Genomic DNA, 23,631 nt, shown 5'->3' on the forward strand with positions numbered 1-23,631 from the left:
TGGTGGGACACAGTGTTCAGAGAGAGGAATAGATGCACTGTAAACAGGACTGTAGCGTTAATGGGCTTCCAAAGACTGGCCAAATTTGAATAAAACTAAAAGCTGAGGTTGATGAGGTGAGAAAAGTGCAAGAAACAGAAACATGGGTTGAAATGTCATCAGTAGCCTCCGATCACACCCCATTCTTTTCTTATGCAGCATCCTTTTGTCTTTGGTTTGTTTATCCTTGACAAAACGTTGAGGTGTTCTGAACTGAAGACTTTCTTTCATATTATATGGAGCAAAAAAGAGAATTTTCTTCTAAAGTTATTCTGAAATTGCTCGGGGGCACATTCTTGAAATCAATGTGTCTTGATAATCACCAAAAAAGTATGTCGGGAAGTTTTCACGCCTGAAAGTCCATTTTATGGTTTCATGATGCAAACTAAAGACTCACCTACGTGGGCTGTGTCTGCCTGCTTGTCATTGATTGGTCTGTAGATGACAAGTCTGACATTTTTCTCTTTGCTTTACTTACCCAAAGAAATAAACAGTCTTTCCATTTGAAAGGATGAAATGAATGAAGACCTTCTCATTGTCACTTTTGTTGCCACTGTCATATTTTATCGGTATTAGGGCCTAGTGAACGACCCTCGAAACATTAGACAACAAGCATCCTGTGAGCTGATTCCACTTCTTTTTCTTCTTCTTTCTTTCTTCTACCTCTATTGAACAGAACCATGGTTCAGTTTGCTCCAGGTCAAGATCACCTCCTTTGGTCACACTACATTTTGGTCCGTTGGTCCAGACGGTTGTCTGAGGGATCATAACAAGTATAAACTGAAATGTACGGAAGTTTTGGCCAAACAAGGAGGTGGGAAAGCTTCCTTAGTTTGCCTCTGGTTGCCTCAAAAGTTACAATCGACAGACAAAAGTGTGTGTTGTTGCCATACCTGAAAACTTACTTTCAGGAAAACTGTATTTAATTACAACATGTTGAAACACCAATGCATGATTTAGCAAACCTGAAAGTGCAAAACATCTTTCTTGACAAGAGTTGAGATGTTAGGTAAAATACACATCAGCTTTAAGCTGTTGCTATAGAGGAGGGCCCATGCCCCGAGATGAGAGCTCAAACCCAAATTGTGAATGTTTAAAGTTTAAAAATTTATAGAAATGACTCATGAGAGGTTCTGTTGCACATGTGAGAGAATAAAATGTATCTTTGTAGCTTCTCATCCTTTGGCCCCTACAGGTCTCACAAAGGTTTATTAATAAATAGATCTCACCCTCATCTCAGAGCACCCACTTGTTTTATACCTGAACATTAGAGTGTGAACTACAAACTAGCAGTTATTTGTCTTTGTCGGAATAAAATTTAAAATCCAAAGACTTTATCTATGACACATCTGTTTCACTGCTGCAATCTGTTAGCCAAAAAGCAGCTGTTGGAATAAAGGGCCCTTGGTACTCATTGCACAGTTTGTGAGCCGCATGAAGCTCCTTGGGCTTCTTTGCAGCTGCAACAGAGCAATGTTATTGGCTTAAAAAACACTTGAATAACTAAAGAGGTAGAGCTGCGCCTTGAAAAAATAAAACCCTAAAAAATACTCTTTTAAGCCCAAGTGTGCGTGTCGGTATAAACAGAAAACCTAACCTAACGCTGTTGCTCTAAATATCCAACCAATGAAATCCAATTCAAACTGAGCTGCATTGGCGAGGACGACGGAAACTGTGGCTGATAAGCTGTGCTGTAAATGTGCTGCATTTTTTTTTAAAGAAGACAAACCGTGTTCTACGAGTGGCCGATTTCTGCACCGTTCGTCAGAGGCTTCCTAAATTCCCTGTCTGTGCCTACACAAGCTTCACATCGCTGGGAACGGCCCCAGAAATGGAAAACATTCAGCAGAGGGGCTGACAGAATGTAATGTCACTTAATGCCTACACACAAATCTAAAATAATGAAGAAATGTTACCCTGACCGATTCTGACACCTGGATCTGTCAAGTACCGATAAGTACTCTGTGAATTCCTGTGTATTTAGAAAAGAATCTGGTGAATCATGTGTTTTCACAGTTGTACGCTTCTAACCCTGTATGGAAATGATCATGCTTGCCTCAGGTCAAACCCTTTGAAAAATATCTAGAAGGAATGAATAACACAGAATAATCTTTTTCTCTATCTTCTTTTTTTAACAGCACTGTCTTTATTCTATTATTTTTTTATTTATTTTTATACCTTTTGCTAGTTTTATGTTTTTTTGTTAAATCCTGAGTCTTTGTTTTATTGCCAACGTGTTCTTATTTCATGTCTTTGATTTTAGTGTAAAGCACTTTGAGCTGTATTTTATGAATGAAAGGTGCTGTATAAATAAAACTTATTATTACATTATTTTTAAAATAACAGAACATCTTTCATTATCTAATTTAACAATCATAACTAAAAAGGATAGAGGAAGTGTAGCACTACATAACACCCCTCGAAGCTGAAGTCTTTCATATGGTACACGACTCCGTTTTACTTGTGGGTGTTTTGAAGTAGAGTAGAAACTGTGATTCATAGGAAAAGAAAACTGCAGGTTTACCTGGGTGAAACCAATTTACTTTATGGACGCGGTATTGGATCGGTACATAGATTTGGGTACTAGGCGATTCCTGACCCTGCCTTTTTAGTGGTAGGAGCCATTTCTGTTATATGTACCCTTCTATGTGCATGTTAATCTGACAGACTAAAACCTTCTTAAGATGTGCAATTAGTAATATGCAGACTCTGTTTAAAAGATGGGTTCAATTTAAGATTTTGCATTTAACATTTAATATGCACATTGTTAATTCCTTTGTTTTTCTCTCCAAGTTTACTTTAGGTAATTGTTTTGCACGTTAAAATTTCAAGCCCAAAAGGTATAATTGGTGTAATTATCATAATTGCAATAATTTGTCAATTAGGGGATAATGAAGGGCACTACCTTATTGCACACAAAAATCTGAAACTTGAAACATAGCAGCGTCTCCTTATGACCGATCTCTAGATAAGACCATTAAAATGAGCCAGATACACACCTGTACACACACCTGCTTGTTGTTTCCCCTCAGTACACCCCAGAGTGATATTGGCATATTTTATTCGTTTTAATGGCGCACCAGTATCCGTGTTATTGTGCAGTTGTTTGTACTTTACTGCAGCAGGAACGCTCTAAACATTAACTGCATGACAGTCATCAAAAGTAATGGGCAGCGGTACCTGGTGTGATTCGGGCCCCGTCAATATTTTATGAAAAACTCTTCAATGAGTTACTAACTGGGTTATTTTTAAAGCCATTCAAAAGGCCATTATATCACTGGTTTTATGCTGCCAATCCAAAACTGTGTCTACTCACCAGATGGAGGTCCTTGCAAACAGACGTGGTGCTGCACAAACTGTCCACGCAGTCGTCGATGTCTTGCTCACACCTCCGCCCGGCGTAGCCAGGACTGCAGAGGCAGTAAAAGCCGTCCACGACTGAAAGAAGATCAGTGGGACAGTTACAGCACCTTGCATCATAAATCCATTGGACTCAACCCTCAGTGGGCCCCACATCTCAACGCAGGTAAATGCTGATTACGAGCATAAAGGATAATCACCCACTGTGATTCGCTTTTTTTAATGGATAACGCCGTTAAATGAAATGTCTTCTGCTGTATCAGTCAAACCTGCTCTCGCTAAATCTATGTGACGGGCACCGCCTCCCTGCCATCACTCTGACAGAGCTGGACACACTAACCATCTTTAAATGAACCTGTCTGCCAGACGGCCACAGAGTCCCCCCCCCCCCCCCCCCCCCCCCCGGCGTCTGTGGCACTCTTTCTCAATGAAAGCCTCAAAAGCCTCGTCATTTGTTTTCTCCAGCTCTCAACACACAGGGCCAGGGAGCCGGGGGAGAAAAAAAATAAAAAAAGGAGCACAACAGAGGAGAGAGTCCACTTAAGGCCATTCTTTATTCAGATGTTACAAATGTGCCAATTTCTTCTTCCATCAGAAATTTGAATCTCCCACATCTAATCATGCATTCCTTCCTCTGTTTAATTATTAATGACGTTAAAGAGGGAGGCATCATTCTGTTGCTCTAACACAACACTGGTGTACAGGCAGCCAGTGACAGAGGTAATTGCACTTCTTACAGGAGTGAATTTATTACTTCCCCAGTCAGGGTCCCAGGATTCTTCATTATCCCAAAGATTTACCACGTAATCTATGCTGTCACTCTGTCTTGGTGCGTGTAGCTGCTATTACTCTCATTAAATGCTTTAGGTCCTGTGTGGCAGCAGCATTACTCATCTCAGCCGCTGTGGCTATGCAGTGCTCTCCCCGGTGGCTGGCTGGCTGCTGCCGAGCACCGGCCAATAGGTCCTCGGGGCATGCCTCGCTAACCTAAGGCGAACTGGCCGCACTCGAGATTAGTCGGGACAGCTGGCCGAGCTCATCTGTAGCAGGGCGAATGATAGGATGCTCCCAGACAGTGATCCACTGCCATCTCTGTTTGGGTTCCGGCATGAGCCTTTCGAAGCGACACTGGAAAGATGTCAGGAATGCAAACAAACGCTGGAAGGTTACTGCTCCAGCTACAGTGACTACTGCTGAAGTATTTACTTCAGAATATAAAAAAATACCTCAGTGGAATTTGTGCAGCATCCAGTTTTTGGCTTTCATATTTAATGCTTTATAATTTATATATTAATATATTAAAAAGATTGACCAACTAGAGATAAAGAACTCTGAAAGTATCTTTTTGAAGTTGAAGTTTTAAATTTAATTAAAAAATCTTGCTGGATATCTACAAAAATGTATATGTACTGTATGTATTCTCGATTATATTGATTTACCATTTATCTTCCATTATTTAAATTACAACACAACAATAATGCATGATTGATTCCCTTTCTTCAGTCGTGTTAGGAAACTAATCAAGCCTGGACCAGCAGGTAATGTCCTAGATCCTCGCATCAGATGGAATAACTCCACTCTCATAACAACCTTATTAGCTGCAGTGGTGACCCAATTGAAAACTGCCTGTCAGGCTGTAAGTGAGCAAAACAAAATCGGACATATCCACCGTGTGTGTGTGTTTATGTGTGCGTGCGTCTGTGTGTGTGTTTGTGTGCGTGCGTGAGAATGGAACTTTGCTTCCATCTCCAGTGTCTGTCATTAAGCACGGTGGCGAGATCGGCCGTTTCATACCATCATAGCAGAAGCCGTGAAAGCAGGGGCTCGAGCTGCACTCATCCACATTGATTTCACAGCGGGGGCCAGTGAAGCCCCGGCGACAGTGACAGCGGAATCCAGAAGGGAAATGGTCCTGATCCAACTCCTCCACACACACCGCACCGTTCTCGCAGGGATTACTGGCCTCACAGGGTAAGAACTCACAATGATGTCCTGGAGTGAGGCAAAGAAACGCACATTTGAAAAGAAAAAAAGATTTAAGAAATAATCTTCACTTCAATTTCTAGCAGATCCACAGAGGAATAGAACCGTTTTCAGGGGGAATTTGACCTGTTAGATGTAACAAGTGCAATTTGTCCTGTTCAGTGGCTGAACAGATTACCAAAGGCGTTAAAAAAGGCATTCTCTGTGCTGTGTGGTATTGAAAATGACCATTTGTACAGTTAAGATTTTTGTGTTCCTGCTTTAGCAAACTGTACAGACAAACTGGTGGCAGTATATTCCGGTGACCCAAAAAAGACAACATCTGTTAAGAAAACCCACTCCTCTCAAGCACAAAGAAGAAAGTTATGATGCCCAAACAGGGATACAAAGACAGAGCATACATACGTAGAAACTGTCTCAACAAAGCAAGTGAAGGACACAGATCAAGAGAAGCAAAGCATGTTAAATGACCGAACACAAAGTTGCCCCAAACATGTGTCCTACCTCTTAGAATTTATGTCCAACCTAGTCACAGGAGGGAAAATGTTGAGAATAAAAGGAACATGACATTCTCACTATGTCCCCCACTAATTTGCAGCGGCCTGAGACCTGTGAGATACTTAAGAATCCGACAAGGTCAGGAAGTTTCACCCTGGCAGTGTCAGCGCATTAGATCGAACTTTTGGAGGAAATATAGACATTTGGTCTCTTCTACTCTGACGTTCAAAGTGCTTCCTCCAGTCCTAAGCTTGGCACTGAACAACATTATGATCTATCATGGACAGTTCCAGTGATTTAAATGATTGGTCTGGGACATTTTTCCAGAGTTTACAAGCTTGTGTTTTATATCGAAGACGACAATGAATTAATAATAGCTTCAGATCTTGAGGAAGACGGATGAGGGGCTGATTGGGTTTAATAACAGTCATTTATAAGAGGAAGCCTTGACACAGCAGTGAAAATCCCTCAGAAGATCCTCTCTTATTTTACTTCGATTCATTCCAACTTCCCCTCCATCTTTGACGACGTAGAGGAACCACATCATGGAGCGACCACTACGATGCCTTTACAATAGAAATGGTATTTCACGGGGTAATCAGCTGGGCCTCATTTCTGCCGCACTGCCTACGGTCCTTGGTATTACAGCTGAAGAGTTGTATTTTCATTTTTCATCAGCGCTCTGAATCGCTCTCGGCCTTTGAAGTGCTCTTTTTTTGTGTAAAGTCTGTGCGGCTCTTTCAGTGGTAATTTCCTCCTGGTCACTCTGCTGTTAAGCCTGGATTCTTGAAGTACTGCCCTCACTGCTGTTCTTCCAGGAACGTCTCACAGCCAACAAGCTCATTGGATCTGTCAGAGTGCTCCTCAGGTTCTGACCGTGGTCCGAGGAAGAGTCTGTCCGGATGAATTGTTTTTTTTTATATTTATCAAAGACGGACAGTTTTTTTGATCTTGCGAAATTCCATTACCTGCTACCTGCTCATAGAGTCTCTAATTGGATATAGTCAAAACAGTAGATCTCTCATCATGTCAATCAGCTTGTGTTACGTTGGGAGATCTCACAGTTAATTACAATATTAATAAGAAACTGTGCTAATGTCAGAACAGATAGCAGAGAGTAACATCCTTCATTTTCTTTTACCACCATGTGGTAAATAAACTACAGAACATGTGTGTGTGAATGCTTTTCACTGTTTGTTTCTTTATATTGATAAACACTGATATTGCAGTAGAGCGTCTCAGGCTTGAAGACAGATGTCACTTGAGCATCAGACGTGTCAATCACGTCTTCCATCTTTCTAATTAGTCGGGTTTTCTTTCCTTTCACCGCAGATCGCAGACGGAGATGTGCTCGTTTTGTTGGGACATGTGAAGTGAGTTCAGACAGGTGAAAATAATACTATGTGAAGTTAATTAGCTTTGCTTTCTTCCGTCCCCTGTTCCCTCAGCGTTCATTACCTTTAAATGGAGCCACACATTGGCAGAAGTAATTACCAGGCTGGTCAATGCAGGAGGCTCCATTCTTGCAGGGAGACGAAGCGCACTCATCAATGTCGAGCTCACACCTTGTGCCTGCGGCAGAAGAGAACACAGACAGATAAATACAGGACCTCATATCGACAGGACGCTGGCGTAAACGGTTGGCAGTTGAAAAAATAATAACACAAATATGACAGACTATTGGGGCCATCATTTTTTCAAGTTGTTATTTAATGAGAAAAAAGTTACAATATTTTGGAAATGATCAGCAAATCAGCAAACACTGCAGTTCTAGATCCAAATATCATTGAAACTAAGATGAGATGAGCCAAGCGATTAAGTATTTTGTTATTTGTGAAACCTGAAGTATAACTGAACAAGTTGCTCCATATTCTTCATTTAAACACAGGCAAGGGGCTGATCTTCATATATACCCCTCTTAAATGACACACAGCCTACAATACAAATGCTATTCCTTGTATCTCCACTTCTCATTTTAACTGTCCCTACAGGGCTTCTGCAGGTTTCAACAAGTTAAATTAAAGATTATTTGAGACAATAATAAATGAAATTTAAGAACCAGTCGAGCACGACAGATATGAAGGAATATTGGAGTCCCAGAATTACTCACACCTCCCCATAGCTGAAGATAAGGTGAAATAGCCCGGAAGGGTACAAGCTTAGAAATGCCACGTTATCTCCCAAACTACATGCAGACACAGTACCAGTCGTTCCCACAGCCCACCTGAGTGTGCTGTGATATATTCTGACCCAGTGTTAGGAGACAACCAGTTATCAGTTCCATGTTGGTCTTGTTAGTAGTTTCTTACTTTTTAAAGAACAGAATTAGTGCACGATGAATGTTGACAGAATGCATCTAAGAACATGCATGTAATATTTATTATTTATCTTCTAGACGTCGAACACATCACTGTGCTGCGGTAACTTCTATCAGAATGGAAGCCTGGATTTTCTTTACTCAACACCAGCTTGTCAAAACTTCACGCCCGATACAGTCACATTAAAAGAAGCAAAGCGTTTGATGTGCCGCCGATGAACCAGCTCTTTGGTTAAAAAAAAAACCAACGCTTCAGCCAGTTATACTGTTTGTAATGCTCTGCGACTCAGGCTCTGTGGGAATTATTAGAACTTATTAGGAAACAATTCAACTGCTGTTACAATGTTTGACTTTTACAGGTTTGTTTAACCTCGAGTCATTATTCATCTTTCTCGCTTTAAACAGCCGGGGCCGTCGCACCGCATGTGGGGAAACAATTATGCCGTGAGACTTCAGAGTGAGAGCGTCGCACCACTCTGCTGTTTCGATGAGCTGCCGATGATTTGACTTTATTTGAATACATACCTGTTGTTCCGGCTTAGCACGCGAGTGAGGACGCAATTCGTCTGAATGATGTTGTTTTAATTGGTCGGCGAACGCAGGCGGGTTTATCTTCACCTTTGTCACACAGAAGGAATTACGACAACAGCACAGGCTCTTCCCAGCGACCCGGGTGGGTTTGTCAACACACGCGGCACATTAAATATTTACCGCCATTTTCACCGACAGCATCATCAAACATAATTAAACCCACCAGGGCTGCGTGTGAGCCGGAGCCAACGTCCGGCTCTACAACAAATTGCAGGACATGTCTCTAAGATAAACTGTACAGGCTCCTCAGAAGGTCCAGTATCCTGAGTATTATCACATCGGGCACTCTGAAGTGGGAATGTGAAAGAAAACAGGGTTGCTTTAAATAAAGTCTTGTATTTATGTTTTAAGAGCGTTTAAACAAACATCTTGACTCCTCTTTGTAATATTGACATGACAACGAAGAGCAAAGACAGGTGGATGAATAATTTAATTTGACAAATCATTAAAAACATCTCTAATGGCAAAAAATAGGCGCTTGTAAAAGATGGACAAAGACTTTGCTCCTGACAAAAGTGAAACATTAGAATCTACTATTTAGAGCTGATTGTAAATGTATTTGCATATTAACCCTGAGGAGAACAGGTGTATTTGGGGCTTTTTAAATTCCAAAATACACGAAGAACATAAAATCGAGGTGAGGGTGAACTGGTTTATAAGTGATGATGTTAGCAACTACACAACTTTGGTCGACTTTCCGAGTTCTTGATTTGACTCGAGATGACGTTCAAGTGATTTTTCCCAGTCTGGATCTAAATGTTTTCCATTATTCCAACATCACATGAATGCCTGGCGACGCCCTCTCATTGGACGCTGCTTTGTGATTGGACTGTCCTCGTTTAAACAGATTGTAAAAAATAGGGTCAAAATGAAAGTTTATAACTTCAGTGTCACGCACCCTGTGGGAACTTTGAGCTTTACAAAGTTTTCTGCTCTGCATGTTGGCACTGAAGTTCTCCGTGTGATCTTGGCATCTATAATTTGTGCATAGATTTTATCCGCAGAGTTGCTAATAACCTGATCCAGAACATATTTAATTAAACCTTCCTCTGAATAAAAAGCTGTCGTTACTGCAACTGTAGACGACCGTGCAGAGTTCTTTTGCTCCTAATTGTACAATTTCAAATCTTCTCTACAAATAGACATTTATTTTCTCTGAGGACAAATCTTTCCTACATGTACGAAATTGAATTTCAGATTTATTCCACAGGTTTACAAAGGTCAATATATAAATACAAACTGTACTTCACATCACTTAACGAGATCAAATTGGTTTGAACCAGTCTAATCCCATCGTCCTCCACTTATTCATTGCAAGGTACATATGCAGTTTTCATGTGAAAAGATACACCCGCACTTACCGGTAAATCCAGGCAGACACACACATCCGTAGCCATTAACAAGGTCAACACACGTGGCATTGTGCAGGCAGGGGGAGGACACGCACTCATCTATGTTGACTTCACAGTAGTCCCCTGCAAAGACATGACATTTAAGAGTCCGTGCTCATCAAGGTCCAAAAAAAAGAAAATAATAATGTCGCACTGCAGCTTTGATTCATAACATTTTGCGACTCATGCTCAGTTTATAACTTTCCTCCCTGACTTAGTAAACTATATGTTCTGTTTGACTTAGAGTGTCGTTGTGTGGAATTTGAAACGTTATCACTCGTGACACCTTGAATCCCTCGGTTGTAGTATTTCAGACAGTTGTCACAAAAATTATCTCAGCCGCATATTCCACGCGCGCATTTTACGACAGAGGCAAAATTAATTTGACAAAGATACTTGGTTTTGAATATTCAACAAACACGGGGCTTTAAATCCGGACGATTTAACGGCTGCACAGATGTTCCTCTGAAAACAATGAACATAATGGGATCGGTGTCTTTCTTTCCAAACTATATTCAGAAATTCTATTTAAACCTAGTTTGTGTGTTTAGTTTGTTCTTCTTGTGTTTCTGTTCCTATTTGTTGTCTCTGAAACCACAAAGCAGACGGATGCACACAAGCTCAGTCAGAAGACAGGATTTATTCAGGCTATTTCAGACATTTGCAGTCGCTGTGAGCTTTGGAGGAGACGGTTATGTAATGTGAAATATCAAGTGAGAGGAGGTTTTTGAACTATGGCTTCATTTCATGTAATTACACAGTGTGTTTTGTTCTGCTCTTGCAACACTATAATGGATAGACCTTGTATTACAACCTTCTCACCTCCCATGCGGCTCAGGTGGTCCAGAGTTCAAGAATGACTTCTTCTACTATATATTGTGTATTATGGTTATACATTTGCCAGATGACCTAGATATTTAGGATGGACTGGGATTGACAGTTCCACTAAGATGGACTGGGTTGCTGCAGAGATGATTTTCCTCCCTTCTCACTCTACCATGAATCTTCCTGGAGTTTATTGGGCTACCCAGAGAATAAGTCCCTTCAGTTCTTCTTTATCCCCCTAATATTTTTTCATACAATTTCTTTTGGTTTCAAGCTCAAGCTGGTTAAGGCAACTCTGCACACAATATGTTAAGATTAAATGGCTGGACCAGATATTTAAGGTCCCTCCAAGGATTACTTATTATGACTTTGTGCTGTGCTTTTTAATTGCCAAGAAATCTGGTGGAGATATTCCCGCTCCCACGGGGGAAAGCCCTGCACGGCTCCTACCCCAAAGATGAGAATATATTTTACAACTTTTAAGCTCAACCTGGGTCAACTGGAAGTAAAAATGCCAAAATCTTTCTAAAACTGACAAAAGCATCAGAAAATGCTATCTGCAAAAAATAATTCTCATGAATGACACTCAATAAATTTCATAAGACATTTTTACTACAAGATTTCTAACGTAACAGTTTATAATTTTGTGTAAATTGTGGTATTTAGCTAATTATGGAAGATGAACAACACTTATGTTTTATCTAATGTGCCTTAAAAATTAAACATCAACTACCACACACCCCCAAAAAAAGTGTCCCTATGATATTTCTGTTACTCTGCTGTAACTGCTCCTTACTGTTTCTATTATTGGTTTGTATTATGGCTGAACTTTCCTGGAACAAAACCAAAGTGATCGGTCGCTATATGTGAACCATTTCACTCCAATTTCAGTCCCTTTATATCTGAAAGAGAGCGATAATCCCTGTAGAGTTAGCTGAAGCCGTGTGTGTATTATGGTGTGTCACAATCCACAACATGCTATACTCGCTGCATAACAGTTGGTTGGCATGGACACAGAAAGTGATCAACATTTGGCCGAGCAGACTTTGCAAGATGCATTTGGAGCCAGTACGTGCTGAGCACAGCTTGGCTCAACATGTCCAGGTTTTCATTAAGTACAGGACGATACTTTGATAATAAAAGATTCTCATCTGCTATATATCATATGACCTTAGGGATTAACGCCTGCGTGGATACATACTATGATCACAAAGGTCTTAGAGAGAATATATTTAGACAAAAGAATGTGTGCTATTTATTAAATAATTATACAAAAAAATGCAACCATATGTGTTACATTATATGTTGTTTGTCTCTTCTTTCTCTCATTAGTTTATAAAATTATTTATCTAAGACGACTAGTATCATAAACAAATGTTCAATTTGTGAATGTACAGTTATGAGTCCTTTTCAAAATCAATTGAAGATTTTTTGAAAAGGTTTCTCAGACAATTGCTGCCGTTGAATGTAAAAGTACATTTTAGAAAATAGCACAGTAACAAAAGTCTAGATTTGTAAAATGTTTTGCCGTTTTTACTTTACGAGCAGTCATTCTCTGCTCGTAAAGAAAAGTTTAAAACTGTCTTTAAACTTAAAGGAAATAATAAAGTGACTTTTATTGTGAAAATAATTTTTCTTTATCTTGATATATTTTTGGGACATATCATGCAACCCTAAAGTGCGGATCACTTGGGAAATGAGGCAGAACTACAGTAAAGTGTGTAGTCAGTTTTTATGAGACTGCATTGGACAAATATTGTTGGTATTTACTTTATCAATGCCTGAATTCTATCTTCTATATTGAGATTGACGTTCACATTTTCTTAAAGATTTGTATTTTCAGGTCGTCATCATGAAGCGATGACGAGAACAATCCTGTTTCGATCTATATTCAAGCTCATCACTGAGATGACTCATTTATGAAGAGCTTCGAGCGGTGCTGCGCAAAACAAACGCCGTCATGGTGGGATGCAGATAAAAATACCTGTGACTCCGAGAGGACACTGGCAGCCGAATGAGTTGAGCTCATCAACGCAGGAGCCTCCGTTTGCGCAGGGCCGGCTGAGACATTCATTCACTTCAATCTCGCACCTGCTTCCTGAGAAAGTGTGGAAGGCGCACAACATGTTGACAAGCTGCATTGCCTCTTTGAATAAAATGTCGCCTTAACTCACAAAGAACAACTTCAAATCGCCTCAAATAGCTTTCACTTACCGATAAATCCGGGTGCACAGAAGCAATTGTAGCCGTCCAGAGCGTCCTCGCAAACACTCAGGACTCCACACGGCCGTTCTTCACAATCATCAGGGTTTGCCTCACAAAACCGGCCGGTTAAACCTGCAGAGAGAAAACAGTCGTCTCTGCTTCGAGGAACCCCCTGTGTTGTATTGATCACAGTGAGCCCTGAGAATGACTGTTCAACAGAAAAATAATTCAAGGGATTTTCTGCTGGTCTTTCCTCTTCTTCACGTTCAAGAACAAGCTAGAACGTACTATTACTGTGAATTAACGACTAAAATCCTTAAATGTTGCTTTAAACAGCTGAACCATTGATGTATTCGAGCAACGTTACTCAAATGTGGTACAAGAGGATTTTTAAAGTGTACTTCAAGTAATGACTCAAGTCATTAAAGGCCCTCTTTGGATCCTCTGACTATTTGGAACACTATAGACTAAATGGGTGACTCTTTTAGTATGTCTAAATAAAACAAGGCATAACAAGACAATATATTTTCTAATTAACACGGGCTGTGAAAATAACGTTGCTACTAAGTCAATTTGACAAATAATATAAAATCCAAATTTAAAACTTATAATGTAAACTAAGGTTTTAAAAAAAAATGTAAAACGCACTTACGATGTATAAAAAAGTATTTAAAATCTCAGCATAATCCCAAAATGGTGACTTCTATTTATTTGTATCTATAGTTACCTGTGTACTTGGTAATTATCTATGAATTGGTGCAATGAAAGAGCATGATTTCTGAAAGAAAATTCCTTTATTAACTGATAAAAACGAATCATTAACTCAGAAATATTCTCTCTTCTGTACATGAACAGTGTATCGTTTTGTAATAAACCATTTCCTTGTTTAAAGGTCAACCGGACTCCTGGTTCCTTAGTGGGCAAAGAGACCTTAAAAGATCTTTCTTTTTGAAGTCAGAGCACAAACTGATGAACTGAGGCCTGACTTACACATTTCATAAGACTGTTATGTGTTGTTGCTTCGGGCCAAAGAGATTAGACTCCCACAGAGAGGGAAGCTGAACGATTGAAGGCATCAAACCGTCAGCGTGTCGGTGCACATGCACATGCTTCATTTGAAGAATTGAATCCATTTGAAAACCAGCTCCTTCTGGAGGGCTGGACCTACCTGGCAAACAATCACACTTGAACCCTCTCGACAGATCTACACACGCTGAACCATGTTGACACAGGCCATCAACGCAGTGGTTCGTGAGTGTTCTGCAGTGCGGCCCCGTGTACCCGTGTTGACACACACATCTGTAAGTATCTGCCAGCTCTTCACACAGGAGAGTCCCCTCGGGGTCGCAAGGATTTGACACACATTGGTTCACAGATGAGGAGCAGTCAGTGCCATGGTATCCTGTAAGTTGAGGGGGGGGGGGGGATCAAAGAGGTGATTGATGTGCTCTGCTGTGTACAGTATCCTCCTGCCCTCCCACGGCTGGCAGACATCACGGATTGTGATTTCAAGTATAATGCTGCTGTTGCCAGTGTTTTGCCTCCCTGCTGATTTACATATTTTTATCCAGGCAGAGCATAAGGAGCTAAAGGAGGGATTTCAGCATCAGTATACAAACTAGAATACAAAAAATTTAAAACTGTGCTGTTTCTCCACCGATTGTAACTAATGAGTGGATTTGAGCGCGTGCTTTCAGATGAAATTCACTCTGAGGTAAAAGCTGCCTTGGTGCTTCGGTGATACCACAGTAATCAACGACTCTAATATGTTTTCCACAGGCATTAAGGGTTGAATTTGCAACAGGGTTTGATGTATAATAAACCAGGAAGAGCACACGACACACTTTGGTTATAATGACTTTATAGCCTCTGTTCTACTCTGCGTGCACATTATAGATGGAACCAATGCGCCAAGATTAATTCATATTTTCTAAAGCTACTGTAGAAATATGTTAAATACCTGGACGGCAAATACAGTGCATTTCTCCAGTGGGGCTTAGGAGGCAGGCTCCTCCGTTTTTGCAGACCTGGACATCTGATGCACACGATACTGACGCCGACGTGGAGCAATTCTTACCTGAAAGAGAAATCAGGCTTGTTAATTGAGCTTGTCTGTGTTAATCAAGACGAAGCCAAAGAAAGAAAAAGAGATCACAACACCAACATCACGACGCGTCTCAATAATCTGTCACACAAATGAGTTTGACCGCAGAGAACAACAGCCATTAACGTGATGAACTAGCGTGATGTGGCGCGAGTGTGTCCGGTAATGGAGCCACTCGGGGTCACACTGGGACAAAACCGCACGTTCTTCAGAGTTTAGCACATTTTGTTTACAATGCCAAAGGGACAATCACTTCATTTGGACTAGTTTCCAATCTGCTTATAGTGTCCCAGTACAAAAAATAGATGAATAACAGTGATGAGGTTACATGAAAGTTAAATTCACACCATAAAACGGAGACTAAATGGATCTGTATGAGTAATATATTGCTTTATAGTTTGTCAGCTTGACTCTAAACTGTAAACGCATCACTATGTTGACTCTGCAGGCGAAGGACACGATTTTGATTACGGAGGTCTTCTGGTTTCTGTTTCCAGTTTGACCTGATACACTGAGCAGGCTTTGGTTGCCTGCAGCTAAACAGTCCCTGAGGAGAGCAAAAGAGGCGGAGAACATTGATCGAAGTGCATCATCTATCAACTTTTTTTTTTATTTATCTGAAGATAGCTGTTATCAGAGGTTGGCCAAAATGTCAACTGGACCAAAAAACACATACAAAAAGTATCACTGTTTGTGTTTTGTGTGAAGAATCGTTAATTTGGTCAGATTGTGAAGAGTGTACAGCGAATGGAAGACCCAGATATCTTGGAAGCCGCAAAATACTGGCTGTTGACCCCAGAGGCTTTTCCATGGTCACATGATTGCTGATAGGCTCATACAGATATACAGCACTTTCTTCAGATTTCAAACACAAGAGGATGATCAGGCTGTTTTTGGTCCTTAGCACCTCTCCTGTAAATCATGGAGTCATGGCCGTCACAGAGCTGATCTCAATAGAGTATCGGGACAAATTATGCTGTAGTTTGGGGCTTACAGACACAATCCGATTCAGTCGTGTAGTGTTAAAGGAAAAGCAAAAGCTAATGAGAACGAGCTGCCTGGGAACCGTCACCAACCGGATCTTGCGAACTTGTGTTTAGAACCGAAAGCAAAATATGACTTGTCTCCTGTGTCAGGTGGACATATGCCTTTCTGGAGTTGGAGCACCAGTATGAATGCTTTATTAATGCGTTCCACAAACAGATGATGACACCAACAGACCAAGTCCATTTACGTGAGTCTCACAGTGAAGGAAAATGGTTTGAACACAGAGTGTGTGATTCTGCAACAAGACTGGATCGTCTAGAGTTTGTGCAATCTTGCAAACAAGGATTCAAAATCACTGTCATCATGTTAAGATCAGTTCAAAATGCTTTAGATTGCAGCAGGCACTCAGATAATGCAGAACATTGTATTGGGATAAATACTTCGGTGAATGAGCTCTTTCATGAGACAATGGGACCACTTTGATGTTTATCACTGCTTAAGAGTCATCAATCTGCACTGTATTCATCCAGGCCTAAAGTATGAAAATGATGACACAGATAACTCACCAGCGAAGCCCGGAGGACAGATGCACTTGTAGTCCGCAATCAGGTCGATACACGTGGAATTATTGGCGCAATATCCGTGGACACATTCATCATAGTTGATTTCACAGTTCAACCCCCCAAAGCCTGTTGTGAGGGAAAACATAAAAAAGAGAAAGATCTCATCATCAGAGACAGCGTGTGAATGTCAGTAATAAGCCAACATGAAAAAGACCGATTAGTATGGAATGACACCCAACAGCAATGTGATGCTTTCATGAAATTTTACGTGACTTTTCACAAACAACTGCATAAAGAGGAGAGCGCCACGGCCTTTATTCGTTTTTTTTGTTACATCAGCACATTTGCTATTTACAAAAAATAAAAAGGTTAAAGTCATGAAGCAAAAGCGAGCCCTGCCAATTCCTGACATTTTAGTTCCCCCATAAATATATTCCACCACATGGTCACGCCGCAAAATGAGTATCATTAGCACTGTCACACACTGCGGCTCCAGGAGACCCATGACTAATTCTTGGCTATCAGCACCATCGATGCAGGTCAAATTCTCATCATTTCTCAAACTGACCATGGAACCAATTTCCACCTCTCTCCATGTCATAAAATTTGACAATTATTCTGACTTCATTAAAAAAGGCATAGCAGGATTCTACCGCAATCAAGGTTTAATCAGAGGTAAGTCTGACAGGTAAGGTGTCAACCGGACCGGGAAATTGCTGGAAAAATAGCACCGATTTATTCCCTCATGCACTAAAGACGCGCGTGGCAGTATCTGGTGGGATGGTTTCATGTAAATGTAAAACAAATACACTTGTTAACCCAACGGGTAATGAACTGAGACCCGGGAAGCAAGAGGCAAAAGTGTTAACTGAAGATCATCGTGAACAAAAGGTGGCAATCAACGTGACGGTTTCTCTTTTAGAGAAACACTAGAGCGAGTGAGTTCACTGATTGATTCCAAGCTCTTTAGCTCAAGTTGGGCTCATCAGCGACAAAACCACCTGCTACGATTGGTTGGGGTGAATTCTGATACCTCTCAACCCTCAAGGCTGCACAGATATTAGGATCGACTTTTTGCTGTCATCATAACAAGGACACGGAGTTGGATGAGGAAGAAGAAGATGAGAACCAAATCATTTTCTCCAGCTGTAGTGGTTGAATACATCAAGAGACGTTAGGGGCCCCTGGGCAATAACAATATGTGTAGACCCCAAAACCATCCGAGGCACATCATACAAAAAAGCCTCGAAAATGATGAAGATTTAGCAGAAAGCTAAAGGGCATGAGACCCAATGGTCCAACGGACTAATGTGGATTACTGTTAACTGTTCAGGACAGATTCAACCAAACCCAGTCTACAGAATGTAAGGCACAAGAAGGGCTCTCTTCATTTAGAGTTGTTTTGAATAATAGTTTCTGAATAACTCATCCGATGTTATTTACATTTTTTTGTAGCAGAAGAGAGAAGTCTTGGGAGTTATGTTTTTTAAAATCCATTTGCTGCATTAATGAGTTCCATGGTGGATAATATTGAAGAAAATGGTTTTGACGAAAATCACATTTCTGTTGTAATTGTTGAGATGATTGAGAACATACAAATCTGAGGGCTAAAATAATATTCTTTGATTTTAAGTGATTTAAAAATCAATGGAAACAATCTCATTATCGACAAACAAGCAATATTGTTCCTTGAACCGTTTAACACAGATGTTGATCGTTTTTACAGTAAATATTGGTGCCGTCAAAAAAGCAGAAATTAGTTCACAATTAACCAGAATGTGAGATTCTGTATTTATGTACCTACTTACTTCAGGTGAAGTCTTTATGTAACACGATATCTCAGTGATTGTAATATTTAATATTGATGACTTCTAGATGCACATACATTGCATTTTTAAGATTCTTTCTGCAACACCATAAAACTGTATTAATCCCGAAGGCAATCTGGTTTAGTGCAAGTAAAGGAAGACAAAAAACACTGCACATGACATTCACTGACAGACACAAAAAAGGAAAACTGCTAAATAAAAGAGCTGTTCAGTGTTCAGAGCTGTTCTAAATACTGAGCAACAAGTGCAATTTACGATTTTAAGGGTTCGGCATTTTTGTTCTCCATTCATTTGTGTGCCAAGCTCTAGATAAAGCAAAGACTTGTCCAGTTATGCCCTTTTGTAATTCTGTGATGGGGTTTTACTTATATGTTTGGTTGAGTGGGTTCTGTCCCTTTATCCACAGGAATAAGAAACAACAGCAAACAGAATGGGGAGTCTTTTAAAAAACATTATTCCACATTCAAACCAAGGTCAAAACTCCAGGATTGAACCCAGATGGTTGCGCATTTTTTTTATAAACAACAAAGACCTGAGTTTAACAGATAATCTTATCATCTTATTACTGGGAGATGGAACTGCACTGCAACTTACCCTCTGAGCAGAAGCACTGATACAGGTCTGCGCCGTCCACACAAATGCCTCCATTCTGGCACGGATTTGACTCGCAGTCATTGAGATTTACTTCACAAAACGGTCCTGCAAACCCTGCAGGCCAAGTAAAAGAAGATAAAAAAAAAAAAAGTTATTTTAATCTTTTTTTCATTGTTGTTCTGGCCTGGTTTGAATTCGCCGGCCAATTAGGATCAGTACGACTTGTGTTCACAAACAAAAGCCGGTGTTCAAAGCTCATATTGATTTTAAAGGGGGCTTGCTGGGCACATGTAGACTCAGTTCACTGACTCATTTAATCATGTTTAATAAGAGCCAGTCGCTCCCCCTCTGATTTATTACATTAAACAAGCCAAACGTAGTGATTTTACCATCAAACTCAATCTATGTACAAAGGGAAACCACATGAAACAAATAACATGCATCGGTGCGCACACAACCGCACACAGGCCATTTAAGAGGTGGAACATGTCACTGTTCACGTTATTGCTGGTGCTACTCAGGCTGTAAGTGGGTTAACCTCACACCTAGCTACCCATTTGTTGTGTGTGTAAAGTGAGAACGCAGGCAGCCAAGGAGTGAACAGAGAGCCGGTCCTTAGACGCCCTTCACCGACAGCAACATGGAAAGAAATACTGTATGAACGTACAGAGCAAAAGTTGTGGAAGCCGTGCTGCTGCGGAACGAGCCGGATTCCCTCCAAAATAAAACTGTGGCGCTTTACAAAAACAAGGCAGGCAGCAAAACAAAAACAAGTGCTGTGTCGCAAAAACCTTCTAAGATGACAAAAAGTCTCTCATGCCAAGAGAGGGCTTTTGATGAAACAACAGCTTTCGGGAGCGCAAATCATTTTACGGCAAAAATAAGTCTTGCACTGCAAAACCGCTTCTTTTGAAATAAATGCTAATGTGAAAAAAACACAAAAGAAACTTCTGTCAGAAAGAAGTTTTTTTTTTTTTGGGGGGGGGGGGGGGGGGGCTCGTAAAAAAAACAAAAGCAATTACCACTTCATGAAACCTACTGTTCAAGAGAGTTTAATCACTCAGAAATCTAGAAGAAATTTTAACAGCAACTTTCAGAACAAACCAGTGCTGAGATTTATTTTTTATAAAATCATTGTCAAATCATGAATTAAATTCTATAATCAAACATTGACGGTGTAAAGATTTGATTTAGTGCTCGTACAAAACACTTGATCAATAGATTGGCTGCAGGGGATATGCAGTACGGTGAAGGGGGGGGGGGGGAGGGGGGACTTACATGTTTTGCAACACATTAGATGAATTAGATAATACGGACGCCCAGCCTGCTGACCTGAAACATCTCGACAAGACAGCATCCTCGCCGGTTGCCCTTGAGAGGTGATCTGCGGCGAGCCGTTTGCCGCAGGTTGCTTTCATTTACATAAGAGATCACACACAATCTTTCACTTTGACATCCGCCGAGCATAAGTGCAACAGCAGTAATGAAGTTACGGTTATTGATTGGGTTACATGAACTTCTATGTAATAGCCATTCATTTGAAAACATATAGCCGAGCTGGTGTGGAGTCGTGCCGACTGAATTATGACTGGTTTGGGAGGCCAAATGTTTTTTTTATTTTTTTGTTTCAAGGGCCTTAACTGCAGCCAGGAATAAGCTTGTGTGCGTGTACACGCAGGCCTCCACTGGCACTCTGTCACTTACTGCACATACAGACTTGAGATGCAGTGCTCTGAAGCCTGGTTACTGCTGACAAGCCTCGGAGGATCTAACAGGTCAAGTCTCCTCCACTTACTCCTGTGTTATCTCTGTCACCGCTGGCAGCTACCGCCGTGATGACGCTGCCGTCCTCGTGGAGACGAGTCACCATCACTGGACTGACACACAAGATATGACTTTTCGGAAAGAATTGTCAAAATAATCTGCATACATTTGCATGAGATTATTGAACGGCAATGAGGTTGTGAATGATTCTCTATTTTTGATGCATGAGTTAGTTAGTAGACTTTATTTACTAAATTGAAGAACACAAGGTGTCTCTGAACTAATAATTCCACCCTAAGGTTGTCTGCTTCTGCCAACCAGTTCCATACATTTTTTCCAGACCCATCAATGTCACGGTGACCTTCATATTTGACTGCTTTTATGCCATTTTAGTTGTGTAATTAATTTATATCATTTTGAATTCATTTGTTTCTTAACATCAGTAAGAATATATAAGATAACTGTTGAACTTTTATAACTGAGTCAAACGTGGAGTTAATCCCAGTGTCCAGTCATAAAGTGAGAAGAATGTAAATCTATTTTTGAGCCAAATTTGAAAGAATTCTCGAAAGATAACTTTCACCAGCCCAAAAAGGGTTTTGTTGGTTCATCTCTTAATTAGAATCAGTTCATCTTTGAGTCCAAGAAACAACTGTTCAAAATTTGAAGCCACTCCCAACTCAACTTTAATCAGTAATGCATCAGTTGAAGTGAAGATTTAAACCAGGTTTGAAATAATTCTCTAGAAATAACTTTCGCAAGTCCAAAAAAGGTTTTGTGGGGTCATCTCCTAATTCTAATCAGATCACCCTTCAGTCCGAGGGACTTTTTGTGCCAGATGTGATGACATCCCCTGTGGGTGTTCCAGATCATATCATGTCCACAAGAACCCGAGGTCGATGCGACATTGACCTTTAACCACCAGAGTTTCATCAGTCCATCCAACTGAACAGGTGTACAGAGATTGGAAATGTTTCCTCAAGGTGTTGCGGTAATGTTGTGTGCACAAGATCAAAAACTTGTTTTGTAAGGTCACAGCTACCTGGACCTTTGACAGACAAATTTAATTTGGTTGATCTCTAAATCCAAATGAAAATTTCTACCAAATTTGAAGAAATCCCCCCCCCCCCCCCGCCCTCCAGGGCATATTTGAAATACTGCTTTCACAGGGCAAAGACTTGCTAACCAGCTCCTTCTTGAGTCCAACTGAACATTTGTGCCAAATTATGTTCGCAATAATATGCTGAACGGACAACCTGAAAACACAATGCCTCGGGCCACAGGCTGTCGCTGGCATGGAGACATAAAAAAAACACTTTGATTTACAGACGGCTACTTATTCCCTGAACTGCAATAAACCCGACTCCTGGGTAAGACAGTGAATCAGCAGGAGAAAATGAGCCGCTTTGTATCCCATTGTTTACTCTTGCAATGGGCCCATTCTCCACCTGTTATCGCCGCAGCATGACAAACACATCACCTGCTAAAGGCCCCGCTCACCTCTTTCACATGTGCAGGAGACATTCTGTCCATCATTGGTCTCGGTGCATATCAATGTGTGTTCGCCGCAGATTCCAAACGAGCAAAGGTCGATGTCCACAGAGCAATCCTTCCCCTTGAATCCTGACAACAAAACAACATGCATTGAATAAAAACATGGGTAAACCAAGCAATAAGGAGTGCAATCATACAGCAGCACCGCAGCAACACACACTGTGCAACCCATACTTATGCAGCTGTGTGTTTTATTAGGTAAAGACACCTTTTCTTTAGCGGATTAATGGGCGTATTGATTTTTCTCTCCCCTGTGCAGCCTAGCTGCTATGCAGTATGCTAATAGATTGAATCATTGACAGAGACCAACCCGACCAGGCCGATCCATATCACATTTATCTGCCCCGCCAAATACACGTCTGCATGTCACTGATAGATACCCATGTCAATATCTATTGTTGTAAATAAAGCGCAGACAGATGGTGTGACTGATACATGCGTTTGTATAAATAAAGATGACCGAAAGGGAGAGGCCAAAAATGGATGAGCGTGGATCACATGTGCAGCCATTAGGTAATGTAGGTCGAAATAATGAAGACCAATGTGATGGGGCCTGTTTTCATTTTGGATTAAATTGGTACATTTGCACGGGGAGGTAGAGAGGTAGAGAGAGAGAGAGAGAGAGAGAGAGAGAGAGACTGGGTTTATGCAGTGAGAATATTTGAAAGTTCTGAATTTCATAATCAGGCAAACCAAAAAGCCTCTTTAAACCAGAAGCGTCTAAACAGAGAGAATGTGCCCATATCCGTGTCACAATAATCTGGGTGCAGTCAGTCAGCGTCTGCAAAGTAGGTCTCTCGCTCCCTGGCAGAGGAGTGAAGTGTTTCAAAACATCGCTTCCTCATGCAAATTCCTTTTTATGAAGACATGAACACAAACGCACAGAGCAGCATGAGAGAGTACACAACATGCTCAGCTGTCAGCCGTTGCTGCCGTCGTCTTTCACGTTGTAATCTGTATCGACAGCAACGCGCTTTCCACCAACACATCCATCTCCATGTTTGATGACCTTCCGACTACCCTTCCC

At 40.9% G+C, this 23,631-nt stretch overlaps 1 protein-coding gene across 1 annotated transcript in view; it reads right to left on the bottom strand.

Annotated features, from left to right (window-relative positions):
- eys (eyes shut homolog) overlaps nucleotides 1–23,631 on the bottom strand; it is a 153,284-nt gene that overhangs the window by 102,612 nt on the left and 27,041 nt on the right. Inside the window, exons 12-21 of the mRNA XM_062400615.1 lie at nucleotides 22,551–22,673; nucleotides 19,287–19,400; nucleotides 16,867–16,989; nucleotides 15,170–15,286; nucleotides 13,219–13,341; nucleotides 12,989–13,102; nucleotides 10,150–10,263; nucleotides 7,339–7,452; nucleotides 5,194–5,391; nucleotides 3,356–3,477 (exon numbers count right to left, since the gene is read on the bottom strand). Coding sequence (XP_062256599.1) covers nucleotides 3,356–3,477; nucleotides 5,194–5,391; nucleotides 7,339–7,452; nucleotides 10,150–10,263; nucleotides 12,989–13,102; nucleotides 13,219–13,341; nucleotides 15,170–15,286; nucleotides 16,867–16,989; nucleotides 19,287–19,400; nucleotides 22,551–22,673 — 1,262 coding nt within the window. The remainder of the gene's footprint in view (nucleotides 1–3,355; nucleotides 3,478–5,193; nucleotides 5,392–7,338; nucleotides 7,453–10,149; nucleotides 10,264–12,988; nucleotides 13,103–13,218; nucleotides 13,342–15,169; nucleotides 15,287–16,866; nucleotides 16,990–19,286; nucleotides 19,401–22,550; nucleotides 22,674–23,631) is intronic.

The sequence above is a fragment of the Platichthys flesus genome, chromosome 12 (genome assembly GCF_949316205.1).
Source record: "Platichthys flesus chromosome 12, fPlaFle2.1, whole genome shotgun sequence".
Lineage (NCBI taxonomy): Eukaryota > Metazoa > Chordata > Actinopteri > Pleuronectiformes > Pleuronectidae > Platichthys > Platichthys flesus.